Source organism: Cyprinus carpio, chromosome A3 (assembly GCF_018340385.1).
Source record: "Cyprinus carpio isolate SPL01 chromosome A3, ASM1834038v1, whole genome shotgun sequence".
NCBI lineage: Eukaryota > Metazoa > Chordata > Actinopteri > Cypriniformes > Cyprinidae > Cyprinus > Cyprinus carpio.
In genome coordinates, this window is record NC_056574.1 from 1515865 (window position 1) to 1537490 (window position 21626).

The 21626-nt window shown below is 38.5% G+C and overlaps 2 protein-coding genes across 3 annotated transcripts in view; one reads left to right on the plus strand and one right to left on the minus strand.

Moving 5' to 3' along the window:
• On the minus strand, positions 1–5758 carry LOC109086135. The gene is made up of 8 exons (XM_042733547.1): positions 5476–5758; positions 4734–5054; positions 3780–3905; positions 3155–3472; positions 2455–2748; positions 2027–2338; positions 800–1111; positions 1–130 (listed from the first exon to the last, which is right to left on the minus strand). Exons 1-8 carry the CDS (start codon positions 5702–5704, stop codon positions 24–26), a joined length of 2019 nt encoding a protein of 672 aa, XP_042589481.1. The 5' UTR covers positions 5705–5758; the 3' UTR covers positions 1–23.
• A 7187-nt stretch (positions 5759–12945) lies between these two features.
• The window catches only part of LOC109069727 (polymeric immunoglobulin receptor-like), a 102000-nt gene continuing 93319 nt past the window's right edge, over positions 12946–21626 (plus strand). The window contains exon 1 of one of the 2 annotated variants that reach the window (XM_042733532.1): positions 12946–13123. In XM_042733532.1, coding sequence (XP_042589466.1) covers positions 13072–13123 — 52 coding nt within the window. In that variant the 5' untranslated portion in view covers positions 12946–13071. The remainder of the gene's footprint in view (positions 13124–21626) is intronic. The other variant, XM_042733539.1, reaches the window with a different exon arrangement.

Here is a 21626-nt window from a genome sequence, read left to right on the forward strand (position 1 = left end):
ATATATATATATATATATATCTTTCAAACACTAGTGCCGCTGTAGATCTTGAGCAATGCTATCTCCTCTGTGTTTTCTCTCTGAGAGGACTCCACAGTGTCTTCTGGATGGATCTCTCTCTCTCTATCCTCTGTAAGAAAACAGAAAGAATCACCGATGGTAAAACGACAGTAATGACTGCTGATGATGTCACAGCTACAGATTTCATTAGTCAGCAGTACACTGAGATAATAATAGAGTACAAATCAGGGATTTTATCTGACCAAAGACTAATCTGAATGTTCAAGATTCAAGACACTTATTTGTCAGAATACAACTTGCAGATAAATATAAATCTTGTCAGCTACTCAGACTGTGAATTATATATTTATCAAAACATTAGAAAAAGACAGAAACAGTAAGTACAATTTTGCTGATAAAAAAGAATAGTAAGAAAATAATTAAGTATAGGAAATGTGCAAAACACAGGAGTATTTCATTTAAATCAAATTTCAGTCTTTGTTTATATATGTATTTGTGGATATATATATATAATATATATATATATATATATATATATATATATATATATATATATATATACACATACAGGCCATTTATATATTTTATTTTTAACACTGGGACACTGACAGGACATCAAAGTTTAACTATTTTATTTTACATTTTGTACTGAATATAACTAGCAGTTTATTGCTTACAGATTGTATATTTAACAGCTGAAGATTGATTTCATTTAGTGGAGAGTTTTAAAGCATCTAAACTGTTCCCAGAGATCATATTATAATAATCAGTAACTCACCACAGACAGTAACTCTGAATCGCTTGTATCTGGTCTCTCTGCTGCTGATGATCTTGAGTTTATAAAGTCCAGAGTCTGTGTTCGTGGTGCTTGTGATGCTCAGAGATCCAGTCTGAAGGTCCAGCTGCAGTCTGTCTCTGAATCGTCCACCAACACCATCATATGTAGATATCTTACGGTTCTCCAGGTCAGCTTTAGCTATGAGACTGTCTCTGGGGCCAAACATCCACAGGATCAGAGCGTCTCTCTGTAGCTCACTGACATCAGTGTTTAGTTCTGCTCGGTCTCCCTCCGTCACTGACACTTTGTTTTCTCATTTGACAACAGCACCATGTAGACGAGAAAGAGACAAGATGTGCTAAATGAACATATGTATATTTAAATAAAATTAAGATGAAATATGTTTAGATAAATGTCATGGTTATTTTATACTCCTAATTTAAGGTCTGCTTTTTTGAAATTGAGATTTGAGGGAGAGTTCATTTCAGAGCATACAAATTGTAGTTCTGTAGTTTGAAACACACACTGTAAAAAAGTACTGTGAATTCAATGGTAAATGACTGTAAAAATGGTACAGTAAAAACCTGTTAAATGGTTAATGATAAATTCCCCTAGGATATACAGTGAAAAACTGTATTGGACATTACATGTTATTCTACAGTAGTAAACCATCTTTAGAAGTGAAAAAGACTGTATAATTTACAGTAAATAACCGTAAATTGACACTCCCCTGTTACATTTCAAATGTGATGTTTTTTTTTAGTTGAAATAACTGCTTCTTCTTCGTTTTTTCTTATCAGTTTTGGATATTAGGGTCGTGTGTTACACCTAATGTTGTTAAATGAATGTTTATTGCATTATTTCAGTTTCGTGTGTCACCATGATGGTGATTAGTGTTTTTGTGATTTTTTTTGTACAGTGCTTGTGTGGATTATTTTGTTATTTTTATGTTGATTGTGTTTTGTTTTGGTTCATCATGTGACGTTCTCATCATCACCTGCTTTTGGTGGATATCCGTGTATTACAAAGGTACAAAACAGATTTCAGTACTTCAGTAGGTTGGTATATTAACATTATATCAGTTCATGTAATTATGGTATTTAACAGTAAATTTAAGTTAAAACCGTAAAACCTAAAATGTTGCTACCATATTTTTTACAATAAATTTTATGAATGTTTTATTTTATTTACAGTGCATCATTACATTAAATGAGATGAGATCCTCACCATCGACAATAAGCACAAATCTTTTGCATTTGCTCCGTCTGCGGCTGCTGATCTGTAGTTTATAGACATCTGAATGTGTGATGCTGATGTTCCAGATGGTCAGAGATCCGGTCCGGTGATCCAGCTGCAGTCTGTCTCTGAATCTCACATCGTTACCACGATACAATGATGTCTTATTGGTGGCTCTGTTGATTTTAGCAATGCATGTTTCGTGATCTCCATGTGTCCACAGTATCTTACTGTCCTCCTCTAGTTCAGTCATTCCAGTGTTTAGAGTGACGGAGTCTCCCGCTCTCACTTTTACTGTGTCCACTTCATGTCACGGCATCACATGCAACAAAATAACATTGAAAATGAGATCGTAAGAGCTTTAGAGTGAGAATACTACAATAATTTCATGTAGAAACTGTAAAACTTAAGCTACTCACACCACACTGTAACTCTAAACTTCTTGTATGAGACTTTATTTCTGCTGCTGATGTGTAGATGATAAACTCCGGAGTCTGTGCTTTTGGTGTTCGTGATACTGGTCTGATCATCCATCTGCAGTCTGTCTCCGAATCTCCCATCAGCATCTGCTGTCTGATTGGCGTTTCTTTCTCTTTTAGCTATAACAGTGTCTTCAGAGCCAAACGTCCAGAGAATCTGATCATCCCTCTGTAGTTCACTTACACCGGTGTCTAGAGAGACGTTTTCTCCCTCCGAGAATCGCAGCGAGTCCACTGCACCAAAACCACAAAACATCAAGAAATATAAACATGAGAACAAATAAGAGTGATCTGCTGAAAATCTGAGCACGGGGCCATTTCTGAGTAAATCAAATAAAGAAATAGTGTAGTACTATGCTCAGTGGGAAACTCTCTATATGTGTGCAGTGTGCACATGTCAAAGCTTGTGTTGAATTTTCTGGCTATGCATCTTCTCACTGTTATACAGCATGAATACGTATTACAGGCCATAGGGAGCACTGGGACTATTTTGGTGAAAATGATCAAAAACGCTGGTAAAAAGAAAAGAAAAGAAGCTAACATACGCTCAGTGACTGGCTCCTATAAATCTGCATCAGAAGCAACAAGTTGAGTAGCAGCACTGATTCTATTGAGTTATTATATTGAGTCAGTTGCTCACCAAAGAGAATAAGCTTGAATTTTCTGGATTTGGTCTGTCTTGCTCTGATTAGCTTTAGCTGATAGTCTCCTGACTGTGTGATCTTGACGTCTCTGATGGTCAGATCTCCAGTCTCACTGTCCAGCTGCAGTCGGCCTCTGAATCTCTCGTCATCCCTGAATGAAGTCTTACTGGTCCTTTCAGGAATCTGAGCGATGACCGAGCCTCGAGGTCCGAAACTCCAGAGTATTTGATCATATTTCTGTGGTTCAGTTATACCAGTGTGTAGAGTGACAGAGTCTCCCTCTGACACTTCTTGTGTCTTCATTTCATCTGTTCCTAACATCCAGAGTGGGGAAAGCAAATTTTCTGAACTTGCATTTATATAACTGTCAGTAAACAGACACAGATTTAAGTTTGCTTGACTAATAAACCTCATGTGGTCTGCCACTTCAAATTTGGCCCAGAGTTACTTTAGACTTTTTTGGATTGTTTATACAATTTTAGAACAGAAGTGTGGAAATTACATTAAATCATAAGCACATGAAGTATAAGTATTGCTAAGTTTATTTATAATTCAAAAAGTAATCTGAAGTGAGGCTTGAGGACTAAATAGAGTAGGACACCGGTTTCTGTTAATACTTACCCTTTAGTCGAGAATACTTGCGGCGAGAGTAACACACTCCAGCGATTCCCGCTGCAGCCACAATCATCAGCACAAAAACACAGATCAGTGCTAAAACACCTGAAGACAGACCTGGTTCAGGAGCATCTGCCAAACATACAGACAGCCATTAGTGCAAACGAAAATGTGAATTAAATAAATCAAATAAAACCTCAAGAAATCCGAGGGATTAAATCTGATTTAGAAATAGTTTATGCTTCTGATCTGAAACACCAAATTGCATTTTTTTGAGATTTTAACAGAGTTGTTGGTGTTTACATCATCGAAAGCATTTATAGCATCTCTTAGCTGGTTAATTTTAAGCTTTTTTGCACTATTTTTGTCTTCCCGGTTTAAAATCTACACAATCTACACATCCAATGAGAAGCACTTGGTGCTTTCCAATGACAGATGAGTCAAGCAGCTATCATGTGGTAGTTAGAAGAGGTGTTCATGGGTCGGACTTGGGCTTTTATAATGTATTAATCATTACAGTGACACCTATTCAAATATGATTAGTTATTATTATGGTGCTCTTACAGATTTCTTATTTAACCTGTAAACATCACCATCATATGTATGTCTGCAGTTTGATGTGAAGCAACCAAAAGCTGACACATTGACACTAGATTACATTCCTAAAAAGTACACACTTGAGTGTTTATTTATAGCAGTGATGAATGGATATTAATTTATTACATATCTGTCCAGCTACAAGTCATTAAAATAATCAAGTTTAAACATGTGAAGTTTAAACAAGTCTGACTTTCTTATGCAAATCCTGACAACAGTTTCAAGGTATTTCCCACAGTATATCATGAACAAAAATATTGTACACATTTTTTTTCACATGTTCTGTAATAACTTTACAATACAATTAAAAAAAAAAATCATTGTTAGCACTGATTTAAAAGCATAAAAATATGATCTACTGACCGACAAACACATTGTATCTCTTGTAGAAGGTCTCTTTGCTGTTGGTGATCTGCAGCTGATAAAGCCCTGTATCTGTGCTTCTGCTGTTGCTGATGGTCAGAGATCCAGACTGATCATCCAGCCGTACTCGGTCTCTCAGTCTCACATCATCACTATATGAGATCTGACCGAGTGTTGTGTTGATTTCAGCTAGAAACGTGTCTGGACTCAACGGTCCGAACATCCACAGAATCACATCATGTTTCTGTATTTCATGAACACCAGTGTGGAGAGTAACGGAGTCTCCCTCTTTCGTGTTTGTTAAACCAGCAAAAAACACATCTGGAGGGGAAAATGTGTTTTTAGATTTCACTGCTTAATCTAAAAATACATGTGTATGTAAGAATTAAGTAAGTGATAATCCACGGCTAGCTGTGCTTTAAATAATTTAATGTGAGACATGTATGAAGGCAAAGAACTGTCCGATGCGGAGAAGAGTGCATTTACATCTTTTAATGCACAGTTAGCTGTGGATTATCACATTTATACCATTGTCTGTTATTGAGGTTTGCAAAGAGAGATGTAACTGTGCCTGTTCAGATTCTCTACCTGTGCAATAAACTGTTTAACTGCACACCTTCCAGCCAATCAGAATCAAGAATTCAGACAAGCCAATCAGAATCAAGAATTCAGACAGACCATGGTATAGTTGTTTCTGCACTCAGACAACAGAGCTATGATGAAACAGACGTGAGGCGCTCACCGTGGACAGTCAGACTGAATGTCTTGTACGAGGTCTCGCTGCTGATGATCCTGAGCTGATAGTCTCCAGAGAGTTTGGTCCTGATGTCACTGATGCTCAGGGATCCCGTCTGATTGTCCAGCTGCAGTCTGTCTCCGAATCTCCCGTCATCAACATCATAAAAGGAAATCATCTGACTCTTTCCATTGAGTTTAGCGATAATAGATCTCTGAGCTCCATACATCCACATCACCAGATCAACGTTGTGTATTTCAGTAATGTTAGTGTGTAAAGTAACAGAATCTCCCTCACGAACAGACAGTTTTCAGTATTTCACCCGCATCACCAGACACAGGAGCAGTTCCTCAAAATACACAGAAAAAAGCGGAACAGAATCCAAAATCTGAAGCAGCATAAAACCACGAAAATGTGCATTTCCACAAACTGTTTAATGCTATTCTGATCTGGCGTAAATGCATTTACACAGGAATTAAAATCAACAATGCTTTGACTGTAGTTTTAAAATGAAGGTTTTAAGTGTTATAAATTTATTTCATTTAAAAATAATGAAAGTATCGCCTATAAAACTAAAAAAATAAAATAACATTTCATACGAGTGCAAGACTATATCACACACTTTGAGTTATTTTGAAAGAGCCATAAAGTCACTTTGGAGCAAGCACAACTATGCAGGCTACAATTTCGACTGGAAGAAGTAGTTAAAAAGTAGATATATTATATTTATTCAAACATTCTGAATAAGAATATACGTAACCATCAGAGTTTATTAACTGAGAAACTAGAGTAATATTATTATTGACCCAATCTGGAAAAAACAAAGATTTATTTTTTATAAGAATATCACCATTATTCCAAATAAAATAACCACAAGGATTAAAATTATGTATATAAATTACATGCCACCACACCAAAAGCATGTGTTTATGAAAATGTTTATGATAATTTAAGGGGCAATTTAGTGATATTGTAATTACACAACAATAAGAAAGGGAGACCTCCCACCTTAGAGGAAACAATATTAGGAAGAATATATTCCAAAATTAATCAGGATTTGTCAAGTACTGGGCAGAGCTTGAGGGCTTGGAATCAGAAGAAAGAGATTCCTTTAAGGGGATACGACCAGGTGTCTAGAAAACCTCACCAGACCCTGGGGGGGCTACCACCGGTTCTGAATAAACCTGCTCAAAGAACTGACTCGACAGATCTTAGGTAGCAACACCCTGCTCAAAAATCAACAGAGATTAGTTTATCAATGCATGGATTTAGAAACACTGTTGCTTAAGGCTGTATTAAGCCAGCCTAGGGACCCTAAGTGACTGTGAGAACAGATTCTGAAGCATCTGCTCACAGATGCCCAGAAGTCCTCAGACACTCAATCGGGAGCGGCAGGCTCAAAGACAACCCTCTGAGGTGAAGGGAGCACTGCCTGGCTTGACCCGAGTAGAGGCAGCTTATCAGGGAAGCAGCAAGCGGCCCAACTACCTGATGTCACTGCCACAGAGCTCAAGAGCAGAGCGTTCAACCCCTAGTGAAGAGAGAGAGGAACCCAGCTCGAGTGAAGCAACCACTAGCCCAGGGTAGAGGACCTAACTCTCAAGACAAGAAGAGGACTCACCCAGTCTGCCCAGGACCGGCGAGCTCAAAGGGACCCTCCTGCTGTGAGGGGAGCACAGCCATGAGCGGGGCAGATATTTCTCAAATAAGATGTATGCTTCAGACACCGGTCACAAAGAAAGGGGTTCCCCATAGCGACACCTAGAGGACGCAGTTTAAAGTTCCCTTGAAAGGGAACAAGTTTTAACCACTAACAATTCACACGTACCAAGATTTAACTTTAAACCGGAAGCTTTAGAAAAAAAATAACCAACAACAAAAAAATTACTTAATGTGTTCTACAGTAATCAGAATTTGTGATTCATCTTTAAGAAACAAAGTAGTATTATCGGCTAGCTGACTAATAATAAGTATATGCTGATTGGCAACAGACAGTCTTTTGTGGCTGTTCAAACACATTCGACCACATGAGCGTCTACACCACAAACACAATCTGGGCGAATGTGTTTCGACTTCCTCTGGAAGTGGCTGAGAGTGCACAAGCTCAGAATGTTTTACACCCCATTTACACCTGTATTTAGTGTTGTTCACTTGTGATCCGATCGACCAAAACACATCTTAATACTGGGTATAAACAGAGCCTGCGATTCAGAGATACATGTGTGGGAGCTGTTTAATGCAGACAAGTAGAAATGATAAACAAACATAAGCAAAATACAGATAAAGATAAAAGTGGTTGTTGAAAAACTTAAATAAGGTGACCACTTACAGGCCCTAAAATATACACTTTCTGTTACACATGTACACACATGTTAGTATTAATGTCATTATGTGAGGACTTTCTATTGTCTATCTATTGTTTTTCTGCAGAGCTAATACTACTCACTTATAAAATTCTAAAAAGTGGGCAAATTGATAGGAATATCGCAAAGAACTACAATTTTCTAGTGAGTTTAAGCTTGTGGAAAAATAAAGTAAAATAAATAAATAAAAATAAAATAAAACTGAATAAATAATAAAAGAATAAAAAACACACACATCTGCCAGCGCAGCTAGACAAAAAGATGTTTTCTCTGAAAACAAGTATAGTACATTTCAAAACTGTTTTATATTAGACTTGTATTTTACAGGAAAACAAATAAATTAATAAATAGCAAGACCTAATTTTTACATTAGTATATGCGTTAAATGTCATTTAACCTTTCAACCAGGCTGCATTAAATCCACTCTCCACTGACATCCAGTCTTCGCAGACTTATTTAATATATTTTCTGAAATGATACTTTAACCCCTGTCAGGGATGAGTTTTTTGAGTGGCAGAAATAGAAATCATATGCTCTCTCTCTCTCTCTCTCTCTCTCATGCTCACTCTCTCTCTCTCTCACGATGTTTAGAGGATTTCGTCTCCTGTCTCTGTGCATGTCTCTGGTTTGCGGCTTGAATGTGGATCCTGTCATGGCGCATGCGCAACACCAGAAAGTGAAACCAAAGCTGTTAAATATCCCACTCACCTTTCAAAATTGCCAGGAAGACCGAGAGTAAAACAATGTCCCTCGCTTCGGTGTAGAGTCCCGTCAGACCTGCTTTAATAAACATGATCTTGCGGTGGAGTCTCTCTCGTGCCTGCGCAGCATATAAAACAACAGAGAAGCTCTAAAAAAACAAACAGTTTTTATAACGACTTAGTTTCACTAACTGTTCATGGTTATTTTATAGAAAGAGGAATAGTGCAAAACATAAAAGATTCGTATCTTCCCGACTGTTTGAATGGGGTGTTGTCAGATGAAGTCGAAGACTTTCAGCCCAAAAGCTCTCCGTACCCCGCCCACTCAACACAAACTAACCAATCACGTGCCTTCATGGCTAAAAGAATGTGATCGAATTCTATACTGACCGTGTCTGATGATAATACATTTTTTTTTTTTTTTTTTTTTAATTAGTGGTAGATGATAAAAATGAATTAATTTCCCAGAGATAAGAGCAATAGAACACGAAAACAGATCAAAACATGGCAAATACACAGTAAGAAAAAAAGAGCAAAATGTTTCCTCATTCATCTCACACACACACACCACAACAGGTGAAAATATTAGCCTAATTAATAACAATCACGCGCTTACCTTCCCGTTACTTCAAACAGAACAATCCGTGGTCTGAGAGTTGGGTCACTCTTTGCTGTAGCTAAAGCTGATTTTCATTCCGCTTTGAATTACGCATCTGGATGTTGCTGCGCGTCTATTTGTGGAATTACGGTACAGACACATGGCATGGCCAGAAAGATGACGAAGACCTATTTTCAGCGGTTATTAATTAAATGTGCCCAAAAACAAGTAAAATCATGAAAAAAAAAAAAAAAACAAACCACATTGATATTGGACATTATAAAAGATACAGTTATATAAATAAAGTGAAAATACATTATAACACTGATCATTTCCTGCTTTTTCTACAGGTATTATTAAAATTCCATAAGAGTTAACATGAAATGTTCAATAATTCAGGTCGACCATGACTCTGCGTGTCAACTTTCACTGTGTTTTACTGTAAAATATGGGAGAAAATTAAAGGCAAAATCTGTCACAGTGTATTAGAATATTGACCATTTCTTGATATTTATACAGGCATTATTAACATTTCTTCAGAATCAACATGGAATTTTCAATATAATATATTTTTAATAATTAAAGTTATTACAATAGAAATATTTCACACCATTTCCTTAAGTACTTATTTGTATAAATCGCTATGTAAATAAAGGTGACTTGACTTGACTACTCTAAAGTGAAAGTGAAAGTCGTGACATACAGCCAAGTATGGTGACCCATACTCAGAATCTGTGCTCTGCATTTAACCCATCCAAAGTGCACACACACAGCAGTGAACACACACACACACCGTGAACACACACCCGGAGCAGTGGGTATCATTTATGCTGCAGCGCCCGGGGAGCAGTTGGGGGTTCGGTGCCTTGCTTCTGCGCAGGCGTGTAGATGGAGCCTGAGATCTCTCGAGCTCAACAGCGCCCCACATTTGTGCAACGTAAATCTGTGGTGAAAAAAGGAACTGCAGCACTAATCTCCGGAAAACCATTGGGGCAGATTTGAGACTGCACAGGGCCGGGTTTACCGATAATGATTGATTTTAGCGCTTAAGAGCGTTTTCTACGAGTCATTTTACAATCGTTCGTTATTCACGTGCGTTTTCCAAAAAAATGCACTTAAAGCAATCTCATGTAGCTGTGCTTTAAGAGCTACTTTAGGAGTTCGCTATCCGTTTGTCAAGTGCTGAAATGTCACTTTATAGAATAGAATGGCTCGAAATTGTAACTTTAGTTTTTCGATATCCGTTTGTCAAGTGCTGAAATGTCACTTTATAGAATAGAATGGCTCGAAATTGATATGTCACTATCAGTTGCTCATCCATTAATGTTTAATAAAGTGAAACCCATACAATGAGTAAATGGTCATGTTGATATATTGTAAAGTGATTTTAATTAGTATAAAGCAATGTTTATATAAAGTATACCTCATACATTGATGGTAAAAGTATATAGATTTTATTGGATAGTTGCCTTTAATCATTATAATATGTTGTTTAAAGTAAACCCTTGTACATTAATGGTAAAAGCATGTAAAGTTATTGGAGATGTGTTTGTAATTACTGTCAAGTATTGGTTATATGAGGTAAACCCCCATATATTGATGGTAAACGTATGTAGATATATAGATAGATTGGGAAGTTGCTTATAATTACCATAAATAAAAATGTTTTTATAAGGTAAAGCCCCATACATTAAAGGTACAAATATGTAGAAATATTTGAGGGTTGCTTGTAATTTACTACAAATAAGGTTATATAAGGTAATCCCCTGTACGTAAATGGGTAAAGTGTGTAGAAATATTGGAGAGTTGCTTGTTAGTTACTGTCAAATAATATTTATATAAAGTAAACCCCGTATTTAAATGGTACAAATATGCAGAAATATTGGAGAGTTACTTGTAATTACTGTCAAATAATGTTTATATAAAGTAAACTACCCGTATTTAAATGGTAATATGTATTTAGAAATATGGAGAGTTACTTGTAATTACTGTCAAATAATGTTTATATAAAGTAAACTACCGTATTTAAATGGTAATAGTATTTAGAAATATTGGAGAGAGTACTTGTAATTACTGTCAAATTATGTTTATATAAAGTAAACTACGTATTTAAATGGTAATAGTATTTAGAAATATTGTGAGAGTTACTTGTAATACACTGTCAAATAATGTTTATATAAAGTAAACTACCGTATTTTAAATGGTAATAGTATTTAGAAATATTGGAGACGTTACATGTAATTACTGTCAAATAATGTATATATAAAATAAAACCCCCCGTATTTAAATGGTAAAAATATGTAGAAATATTGGAGAGTTGCTTGTTATTACCGTCAAAATATGTTATATAAAGCAATAGAAGTTAAAAAATATGTTTCCGAAACTTAATATCACAAGATATTGTTTTTTTTGTACAGGATAAAACCAATATTTAACAGGAATGTACTGTAAATAGATTGAATAATTACATAAAATAAAAGTTTAAATCGATCAATATACTGGTATTGGGCTTTAAATTAAGGTATCTGAAGGTAATTATACAACATTTTCTATGTGTTTTACATAGAAAAGTCTTTACTTTGACAAGGAGTTCTTGTAGAAGGATTGGATTATTTTAAAAATATATCAAAAATACTGTATTAATACAGAAGTCTTTGTTTTAATTATGTAATTTTTAAGGTATTTCTGCAATATTTTTAAGTTTTTATACAGATTTATACATTCGTTTAACATTCAACCGAGATTTTTAATGAGATTTTTTTTTCTTTCTACAGCAGTTTGACTGTAAAAATACAGAAAATGTTTACGGTAAATATCCGTTTTCAAAAAACAAAATTTTTCTGTAAAATAATTTAAGGTTGTTTACTGTAATTTGACGGTAAGTGGTTGGCAACTTTGCTGCCAGACTTTTTACCGTTATTTTACGATTTTTTTTTTTACAGTGTATGAGCACTATATTAATATCCCAGGACACCCCTAGTCCAAACATCCACTGCTATTTATTACTCCGCATTGTCTGACATTAATATTCCATTCATTCATAAAGAGACAGCAGCGATTCTATTTTACAATGGGTTACATTTGAGAGATATTGAGTTAGAAAATAGAGTAAATGAAATCCCCTATAAAGTGATAAATCTGATTAACATGACACACACACACACACACACACACAGAGAGAGAGAGACATATGAATACTCAAGTTAAAGAATTCTTTTGTTTCAGCTTTCTAGATTCTAGGTTTATGTGTTTTATTGTCATATACATTTTGCATTCTGCTCTTTTTCTATTGACTTCAAGTATTTTAGTTCATACAATAATACATTTATTTCAATCCCCTACTGAAAAAATAAATAAATAATAATAATAATAATAAAAAATTGAAAACATCACATTATTTGTAATGGTTTTACTAGTTATAATGATTGCCGTAATATTGTGAGATAGTAGTGACTGTTTGTAGTTGTCTAATCTAATCTAATCTAATCTAATCTAATCTAATCTAATCTAATCTAATAATATCTCGCAATGCTGGGCAGCTCATGGAAAAGCGCCTTCTCTCTCTCTGTTGTTCCTGAAATGACCGTAATCATAGAAATATAGGCGCACAAACTCTTTTTAATCTGTCTTGAGCGTGTATTTTCAAACAGCGGCCGGCTTGAACACAGAGGAAAAACTATAGTTTGGCGATGCTCTGTTATAGACACATGATTACTTTCTCTAGGATTGATCAAATGAGTATGTGTTGTCTATATTTCAGTAAGTTAGACTTCCTGATCAGCTGACTCGACGCACTGAAATCGAAAGTAAAGAATACAAGTGAAAGTAAATTGATCCGCGGACATTTCACGAACACGAGCTTCAGTCAGCGACACATCTATATTTGTGCTGATTTATGGCTAAAGGACATGATCGATCTGGTTTAATGTAGCATTTGAAGATGCGCGGATCGAGCTGTGTTTTGATGTCAGTGCTGCTGCTGATCGCCGATGGTATGTAGACTATTATTATATTATCCGTCTCTCTCTCTCTCTCTCTCTCTCTCTCTCTCTCTCTGTCTGTCTGTCTGTTCAACCAAACTATTCTTAATGGCCAATTCTTTATTTATTTTCATTTCTAAACTATATTTTGGCTTTAAGGCTCCTGAATCCTGGCTGCTCTTCGTCGTGCTGCTTTATAAGGCTTTGTAAGGCCCAGTATGAGATGATAAAATGGCCTCTTTCAGTCGCTGACAAATGACTGCAAAAAAAATAAATGATCATATTCGGATCAGACCAGTGCCTCTATAGTATACAGATTAAGAAGAAATATGGCTTCATAATGCAATATATCTGAAAAGAGTGTAAAATTTAAGATTGTAAAGTGAATAGCCTAGTCTTCCGTATGTTTACTGAAGTAACCCCCCACCCGTAGGAGAAAAATAAATCGATTAAAAACCCAATCCGTCCCCTCAGTTTATAAACCGTACTCACTAATTCTTAAACTGTTCCCTTGGTTTAACAAATCGTGCCCACGGTTCAAGGGCGTAGTTTTGGTTTGAACATTGTGTGTGTGTGTGTGTGTGTGTGCTACCATTCACACATGCAAAGTTGGTTGAGAACATAGCTGCAATAAAGTAATAGCGTAGTTAATTACTTGTTTACATAGTATATATAATTATTTTATATTATTTAGGCACTCATAGGCTATAGTTTGACAGAATGTTCTAATTTAACTTGCCATGGGAAGTCAATCTAACTGAACATGTTCTTATGTTGATATTGTTTATTTCTTACTCATCAGCAGTTCATCAGGCTCTTAATGATTTAATCTATGCCATGTTTATTCATCACTCATTATTAGAACACATTTACACATGGCTCTCGGTTCTGACTTGTGCTTGCTCTTATGAAAATGTACCATATAGTTCTTAACAGCATTTGTTTTTATAAGGCTAGCATATTATTCATTACCAGGCCAATAATTACTTTTTTTTATTAATCTATATAGCATTTGTTATGAAGAAACAACAGCAACAGCTACAACATGCCACAGTTGTAGTATAAATCTATAGGGGAAAATCTATTCCCTTAACAGATTATCTATTATAAATTCTACATCAAGTTCAACAAAATGTACCACAATAAATATAATCTACAATAAAACGTGATGAATTCTTGTAGTAAAGGTGGTCATGAGTAGTTTAAAAAGATTTTAATATTTGTTAGTGCTGGTACAGGATTATGTTTTCTCATCTTTTCTTCAGTCGTTTCAGTTTATGTTATTTTTTTGTATTGTTTTAATCTTTTTTCCATAGCATTTTAAAGAATCAATTTCTCAATAGAATTCAAATAAATCGCACATTTTACCATCAGTTTTGTGATAGGAACGACTCACGCAAATATGAACACTTGTCGAGCGCGCCAGTGAATGCGTGCCGCGCGTGCACAGTTAAAAGAACTGCGCTTCAGTCAGATTGTGCTGATAACTGCTCCATTCGGCTCGTACGTGAAGTTAGTGATTATTAAGGATTTAAATAATTAATTTCAAATGCAGTTGTAACATGGAGTCAGAGACGTTCGGATCCATATGCAGTACTTTATTGTCAAGAATGGTCAAACAGGCAGAGATCAGACAGCAGCGTCAGGTATGTCAGGGGATATCCAAAATCAATGACAGTACCAGGCAGAGGTCGGGGCAGGCAGCAGAGAATCACAGTCGGTATAAACAATCCAAGATCAGACACGGAAGGAACAACACAGGGAAAACGCTCGGAAATGCTAGACAGGACTAAACAAGACTTCGCAATGTGAGTGTGGATGAGTGCAACCTTTATAGTGTCACTGATGGGAAACAGGTGAGGTTCAATAATGAGTTCCTAGGCAGGGGTTGATTGGAAATGAAGTCCAGGGTGTACTGTGTCGTGTGAAAGTCTGTGTGGTGAATGAACGGATGTGCAGTGACCGGATATGACAGCAATACAGATATTAATGTCTGTTGTATAAAATAAAAGTAGCCAGGGCCGGAGTGGGACTCATTTTCAGCCCTGGAGTTTCATGCCTTGGACCGGCCCGCTTTAGTTTACAACTGACTATAGGCCTATTAAAATAATGTAATTAAAACCTCAGTATATAGGCTTACATCTGCATAGTGAACTGTTCCCTACAGCCTTGTGATTCATTGTATTTTTGCTCACATAAATTTTTTAGCAAGGTGCCTCTGTCGGGGGAGTTAAAAGATAATTACGTCATAATTAGGAAAATAAGGTACAATTGTGATTCTTTATAATAAAGTAAGGGACAGAATAAGGGAAGCTCAACATATTTGTATCATAATGTTTGCCTAAAAAGTTCCCTGAAATAATAATCTTTGTTTTGCTTAACCTATTTATGTACAATAACCTATTCTAAAAAAAAAAAATGACTGCACTGCAAGTAGTGTAGTAATTTAGGAGGTGAAAATACTGTGAAATGACATACATACAAACTGCATGAAATTTGAAGACATAGCAACTGAATGTCAATAAAACAAAATAAATAAAAAGTCAATGAAGCATAAACATTTTTGACCTAATATTTGATTGCAATCATATAGCCTATGAATGAATGAAAATGCATATTTTTTAATTTAAGAAAGCTTAGAGAGTGAGCTCTTCTGGTCTTTGGATTTGTACTTGGGTCTAGTTTTAAGAATACACTAGAAGTTAATTTTTATAAAAATGTAGGCTATTTTTTCTCTATTCAACAGTATTAATTTACAATGAAAGACGTCTTCCCTCGGGTAGATTGAATGTTTTCCTGCCTTGCTGGATGTTGGGCTCATGATCAATAAGTTGTTTGCATTCGCCCAAACTGATTTGGCAAAATCAAAACGCGGATGGTGGAAGGGAATTACCGTAAGTCCTGCTCGCTGTGAAGCGGAAGAACTTCGCTTGCAAATAAGGGACAAACTGCGTTCCGTAGGCTATAGCTTTTATACGGGATGCTTCTTTGATGCCTTAAGTACGGGATGATTCCGTATTATACGGAACAGGTGGCAACCCTGCGAGTGGGGTGCGAGAAGATAATAAATAAAAAGAGTGGGGCTGCTGTGAGTGGATGCAGCACAGTGTATCTCAACCCCAGTGGCATGACAACACCGGCACTCGCAGCCAAAAATAACAGACCGGCCCACCGGGAATCCTCCCGTTCCCCCGATTAGCCAATCTGGGCCTGAAAGTAGCACAAAAAAGGAACGATAAACAACTTTGAACAAGGAACAAAACAGACCGCACATTACCGAGAATATAGGTCTTGGAGAAACTTGTTCATGCCTTTATCACCAGCAGGGTGGACTATTGTATTGTAATCCCAAGAAGACCACTAGACAGCTGCAGCTCATCCAGAACACTGCTGCCAGGATTCTGACTAGAACCAGAAAATCTGAGCATATCACACCAGTCCTCAGGTCCTTACACTGGCTTCCAGTTACATTTAGGATTGATTTTAAAGTACTTTTGCTCGTTTATAAATCACTCAGTGACCTAGGAACAAAATATATTGCAGATATGCTCGCTGAATATAAACCTAACAGACCACTCAGATCATTAAGATAGAGTTAGTGAGATATACCAAGGGTTCACACAAAACAAGGGGAATCTGCTTTTAGTTATTATGCCACCCGCAGCTGGAATCAGCTTCCAGAAGAGATCAGATGTGCTAAAACATTAGCCACTTTTAAATCTAGACTCAAAACTCATCTGTTTATCTGTGCATTTATTGAATGAGCACTGTGTGATGTCTGAACTGATTGCACTGTATTTTATGCAAAATCATTTTCTATCTTTAACTGTCTTAAATTCTTTTTAAGTCAAATTTTAAATAATTTTCAAAGTTGTTAAATTGCTTGTACCCTTTCAAGGGAATTTCGAACTGCGTCCTCTAGGGGTCGCTATGGGGGAACACCTCGTCGTGACCCGTGTCTGAAGCATACAAATGAAAAAACACCAACGAGTTGGCCGGCGACAGCCTCTGACGTCACTACAGGTGCGACTATAAAACAGGCACCGGGAAACACGTCATTCATCTTCTTCGTCTTCACTGACTGTTTTGTTTGAAGCGTGCATCTGAAAGAACCGGTAAGAGCGCTCTTTCTCTGTCTATCATGGCGACTACTAGCAAGCGTTTAGACGATGTATGCATCCGTGTCGGCGTTATTTGACACCTGATGACACACACGATCTTTACGTGATTTGTTTGGGTAAAGAGCACGCACGTGATGTCTTTGAGGAGGCAATCTGCGTGCATTGCGAGCGTTTTTTCAAGAAAAAAGCTCCGCTCTCGTTCGTCTCTCTTTCCGACAAAAAATGGCAGCCATCTGCTTCCCGCGGTTCAGGACCCGCCGTTGCTGAGGCACGGAGGAGAATGAGCTCGTGAGAATTTCAGGTGGATCTGTCTGAATGGTTTAAAGAGGGACTTTCCCTTTCGCGCTCAAAATGGCGGCGGACGAGAGAGAGCCTCGGGAGGATGATGTTATATCTTTAACACTTTCTGATACTGAGGTTAGTGCTCTGCTGGGTTTTTACCCAGGAAAAGCAGGGGATATTTGAGGATGGTGAAGAAGCTGAGGCTGAGCCTTCTCAATTCTCCTGCCCTGCGTATGTAGAGCTGTTGGAGTTTATGGATCGCACCTCGATGAGCGTTATCTTTCCGACCATAGCCCTCCAGCTCAGGTGAGCCTTCCATTTCTGCCTGATCTCCATACAGAGATCGAAAGGAAATGAAAGAGGCCGTTTTCTTCTCGCATCCTTCGGTTTCAGCATAAGAGTTTTGCCGACATCGAGGCGATGCGCGAAAACGGCTATGAGAGGATGCCCCCTGCAGAAAGAGCTTTCATTCTGCGGGGGAGACATCCTCTCTTAATCTCCCTCCTTGCTATCTTAGCCCCTTCAAGCAATGCATCTGGCTTAAATGGCAAGGCATACGCAGCAGCAGGTCAGGCTGTGGCTTTATTACAAAATAAATGCTTCAAGCATATCAGACTGATCTGCTGAAAGACCTGGATAGAGGCAAAGGCCTTTTTCCTGATCAGGTAGCCGAGCTGCGCCGCACCACAGGCCTCTCTCCGGGCTACCAAGCAGGCCGCCTCTGCCAAGCGCAGGACTATGGCGGCCATGGTGGTGGCGGAGAGACATCTGTGGATGAACCTGGCAGACATCGGGAAGAATGAAAAGGCTTTCTTCTCGATGCTCAGGTTTCGCCTTCTGAACTTTTCGGTATTTCCGTTGAGACGGTGATCGAGAAGTTCGGGGAGACGAAGGCGCACTCCGCTGCTTTCAGATCCTTCGTTCCACGAAGGTCCAGGTCTGAGCCCGAACAACATAGGGGTCCTGGCCTGTCTCGATCTGAGGATCAAAGACGGGCACAGAAGGCTAGTGTCGCGACTCACGCTCCTCCCCCACCTGCGGGCAGGGTTAAGAGGAATTGTGGGTCACAAGGGGGTAAGCAGAACCTAAGGGATGTGATCCAGACGAGGCAGCGTTCTCGTCTGAGTCAGATTGATACTGAGGTATCTACTCGTTCCCTTTAGGGATTTTTAACTTCTGCTTTTATCCTCCCCTTCCTAATTCCCCTGTAACCACCAGCTCTCCACCTGATCGAGGTTAGGTGGAAACCTCTAACACATAACAGTCTCCTATGCTGGACCTATAATGTTTTTGGCTGGTTCTATGTTCATAGCAACCACCTTACTGATGGTCCGGACTAAAAGGAGGCGCCCCTTGAGCGGGGCTCCAGCGCAGGAGGGTGGGAGTATAAAAATAACCCTTTCTGTATATACTTATGTGTAAATTGCTGGTGGTTATGTGTCTACTAATAAACTCTGTGAGTTTCCTTTGCAGTGCTCAGTTACAGTGTTTACTAAACACTCGTCAGCACCAGCCATCCGGCTTCATGTTCCGGTATTAGGGGGCTGAGATCACAGGTTTCTGCGGGAGCCTCCTTGATCATCAGGCCTGGCACAGCACTGCAGGGAATTTCATGGATGTCCGGCCAGGTCACCCTGAGGGGTCTCCTGGCCGCTTAGGTGCTGTCGCATCCAGCGGGAAGTGAAGGTGGCAGTTACAGAAGTCTTCTTGTATATGCTGCCTCAGGTGATGCTCCCCTCGCTAGAGGTTTATAAAATTTGAGCTTGCCTTCTCCCGTGCGGTTCAGCGCCTCTGCGATGCTTAGGAACCTTTAGGTACACACGCTAAGCTCTGTGTACTTTCTGAAAGCCACATGGTGGTCAGTGTGCACGTGAACACTTTGCGCACTTTCTAAAAAATCCACGTATTGGTAAGTGTGCACGCAAGACTCTGCGCACTTTCTGAAATCCTGTATGGTAAGGGTTACGCGCTCCGCCTCGTTCCCTTTCTTGAGATGATTAGACCTTGGTTCCTTGGGCTCCATTCAGCCAGTGTGTATTTGTTTATACACCTCAAGCATCGCTTCCCTCAACATGAAGGGCTATTCGGGCGATTCTCGTGGTAGTTTAGCAGCGCTCCCCTTTTCCAAGAAGGGTCGCCTATGAGCGTGCTTCTCTGTATTCAGGAGTTCTCCTCTCATATGAGACTGAGTTCACTGTTTTTCCCAGAGCGCTCCAGCATTATTTCCACAGATCGAGTTGATGACTCTCAAACATACTTTTTTGAGATGCACCATTCCATCGATGAGCTGCTCTATCAGAGTGCCACGAGAGCCCTTCCTTAGAACAGTATTTGAAAATCCATGATATGGTAAGTGTGCACGTGAAGTCTTTGCACACTTTCTGAAATCCACACGGTGGTAAGTTCGCACGCTAGTACTCTGCGTTCTTTCTAAAATCCTATATGGTGAGGGCTTCGCGCGGTTGCTTCGTGCCCTTTCTTGAGCTGGTAAAAGCCCCGTTCATCTTGGGCGCCACTCCACCCATGTATCCTCGGATACCTATCTAAACAGGGTGTTGCTAGTGGAGATCTGTTGAGACAGCTCCTTCAGCAAGCTTTTGCGGAAGCAAGCTGTAGCCCCTGTGTGACAGGCTAGACTTAGTATAAAATGCTAGGTTCCTAGCTGTATCCCTTTAAAGGAATCTTTCCTGATTCCAAGCCTTTAGCTCTACCACCGGGCCGAGGCCCTAACAATTAAGTTGGGTATGTAGCTTAGGCATTTGGCCGTAAGGGGTATTGTCACAGACAGCCGTCTAAACGTCCCGGGGGCAACTCCCATTGAAATGGTAGAGTTGGTACTTAGTGTTCGCCATGATTCTGGCCTGCACTCCCCTCAGCATGGCGGCGTGGGTATACTGTTCCCCATAGCGACCCCTAGAGGACGCAGTTCGAAGTTCCCTTGAAAGGGAACGTCTCAGGTTACGAATGTAACCATGGTTCCCTGAGTAGGGAACGAGACACTGCGTCCTCTAGCTCCCTGCCATGCTTCGGACGCAAGCTTCAGACGAAGAAGTGAATGACGTGTTTCCCGGTGCCTGTTTTTATAGTCGCACCGGTAGTGACGTCAGAGGCTGTCGCCGGCCAACTCGTTGGGGGTTTTTTTCATTTGTATGCTTCAGACACGGGTCACGACGAGGTGTTCCCCCATAGCGACCCCTAGAGGACGCAGTGTCTCGTTCCCTACTCAGGGAACCATGGTTACATTCGTAACCTGAGACGTTTTATTTTTGTTATTATTTTTCTTCATGATTATTTTACTTTCTTTTATGTAAAGCATTTTGAATTACCATTGTGTACGAAAAGTGATATATAAATAAACTTGCCTTGCCTTGCCTAAATCCTCTTAATATTGCTGATTTTTATGCTTTTGACAATATCTCTGGCTATCGTCGACACATGATATGACGCAACTCAGCATGGGGAGATTATAAAAATGTAAAATATGCCTTTTTCGAAGCTGCTGTATATAAAAACACAAGGTGGCTGTATTTTCATGCTATTTAGATAGCTGAATCTAATAGGCGTTCGTTACTTTAACTCAATTTAATTAGTTTTTTAGCACCCCCTCTGAACTTTTAAGCCCCTCATTAGCACCCCCAACAAAAAAATCCTGGAGCCTCCACATCTTTTCCCTACAACACTGTTTTATTTTAGAGAGAAACTCATCCTCAGTTCTTCATTTTCTCAGAATGATGTGCAGTCTCAGATTACATTTCTTCATAGTAATGTCTTTCCAGCTTAATCAGAACTGGTTTATCTGGATTACCTTCAGTTCAACAGAACTCCACAGTAAACTAGAGCTGGTTTATAAAAATACAATTTTAATCAAGTATTTATGATTTTTTTATTTTTCTTTTTTTAATGGATGAGCTGCACCACATGAAGTTGAATGTCCAGAGTGATCAGAGCTGGAAGACCAAGAAGCAGCTCAAATACTGTTTTACTTTTGATTATCATTGGTTTGGTAACATTCATGTCAGCTGTTGTCATGTTGAGGTGTGTCAGTCTTTGTCCTACATTGACACATATTTATTTTAATCAGGTTATATTTCCCGGTTACCTGATTTGACCCA

What these genes read in the sequence shown, in the direction of transcription:
- LOC109086135 (XM_042733547.1), bottom strand. Translation starts at nt 5,704, where the DNA reads ATGTGGATGTATGGAGCTCAGAGATCTATTATCGCTAAACTCAATGGA. An exon ending in ATTCAGTCTGACTGTCCACG is followed by an intron (nt 5,055 to 5,475) that starts GTGAGCGCCTCA and finishes TTTCCCCTCCAG; the next exon opens with ATGTGTTTTTTGCTGGTTTA. An exon ending in GTTTAGAGTTACAGTGTGGT is followed by an intron (nt 2,339 to 2,454) that starts GTGAGTAGCTTA and finishes CGTGACATGAAG; the next exon opens with TGGACACAGTAAAAGTGAGA.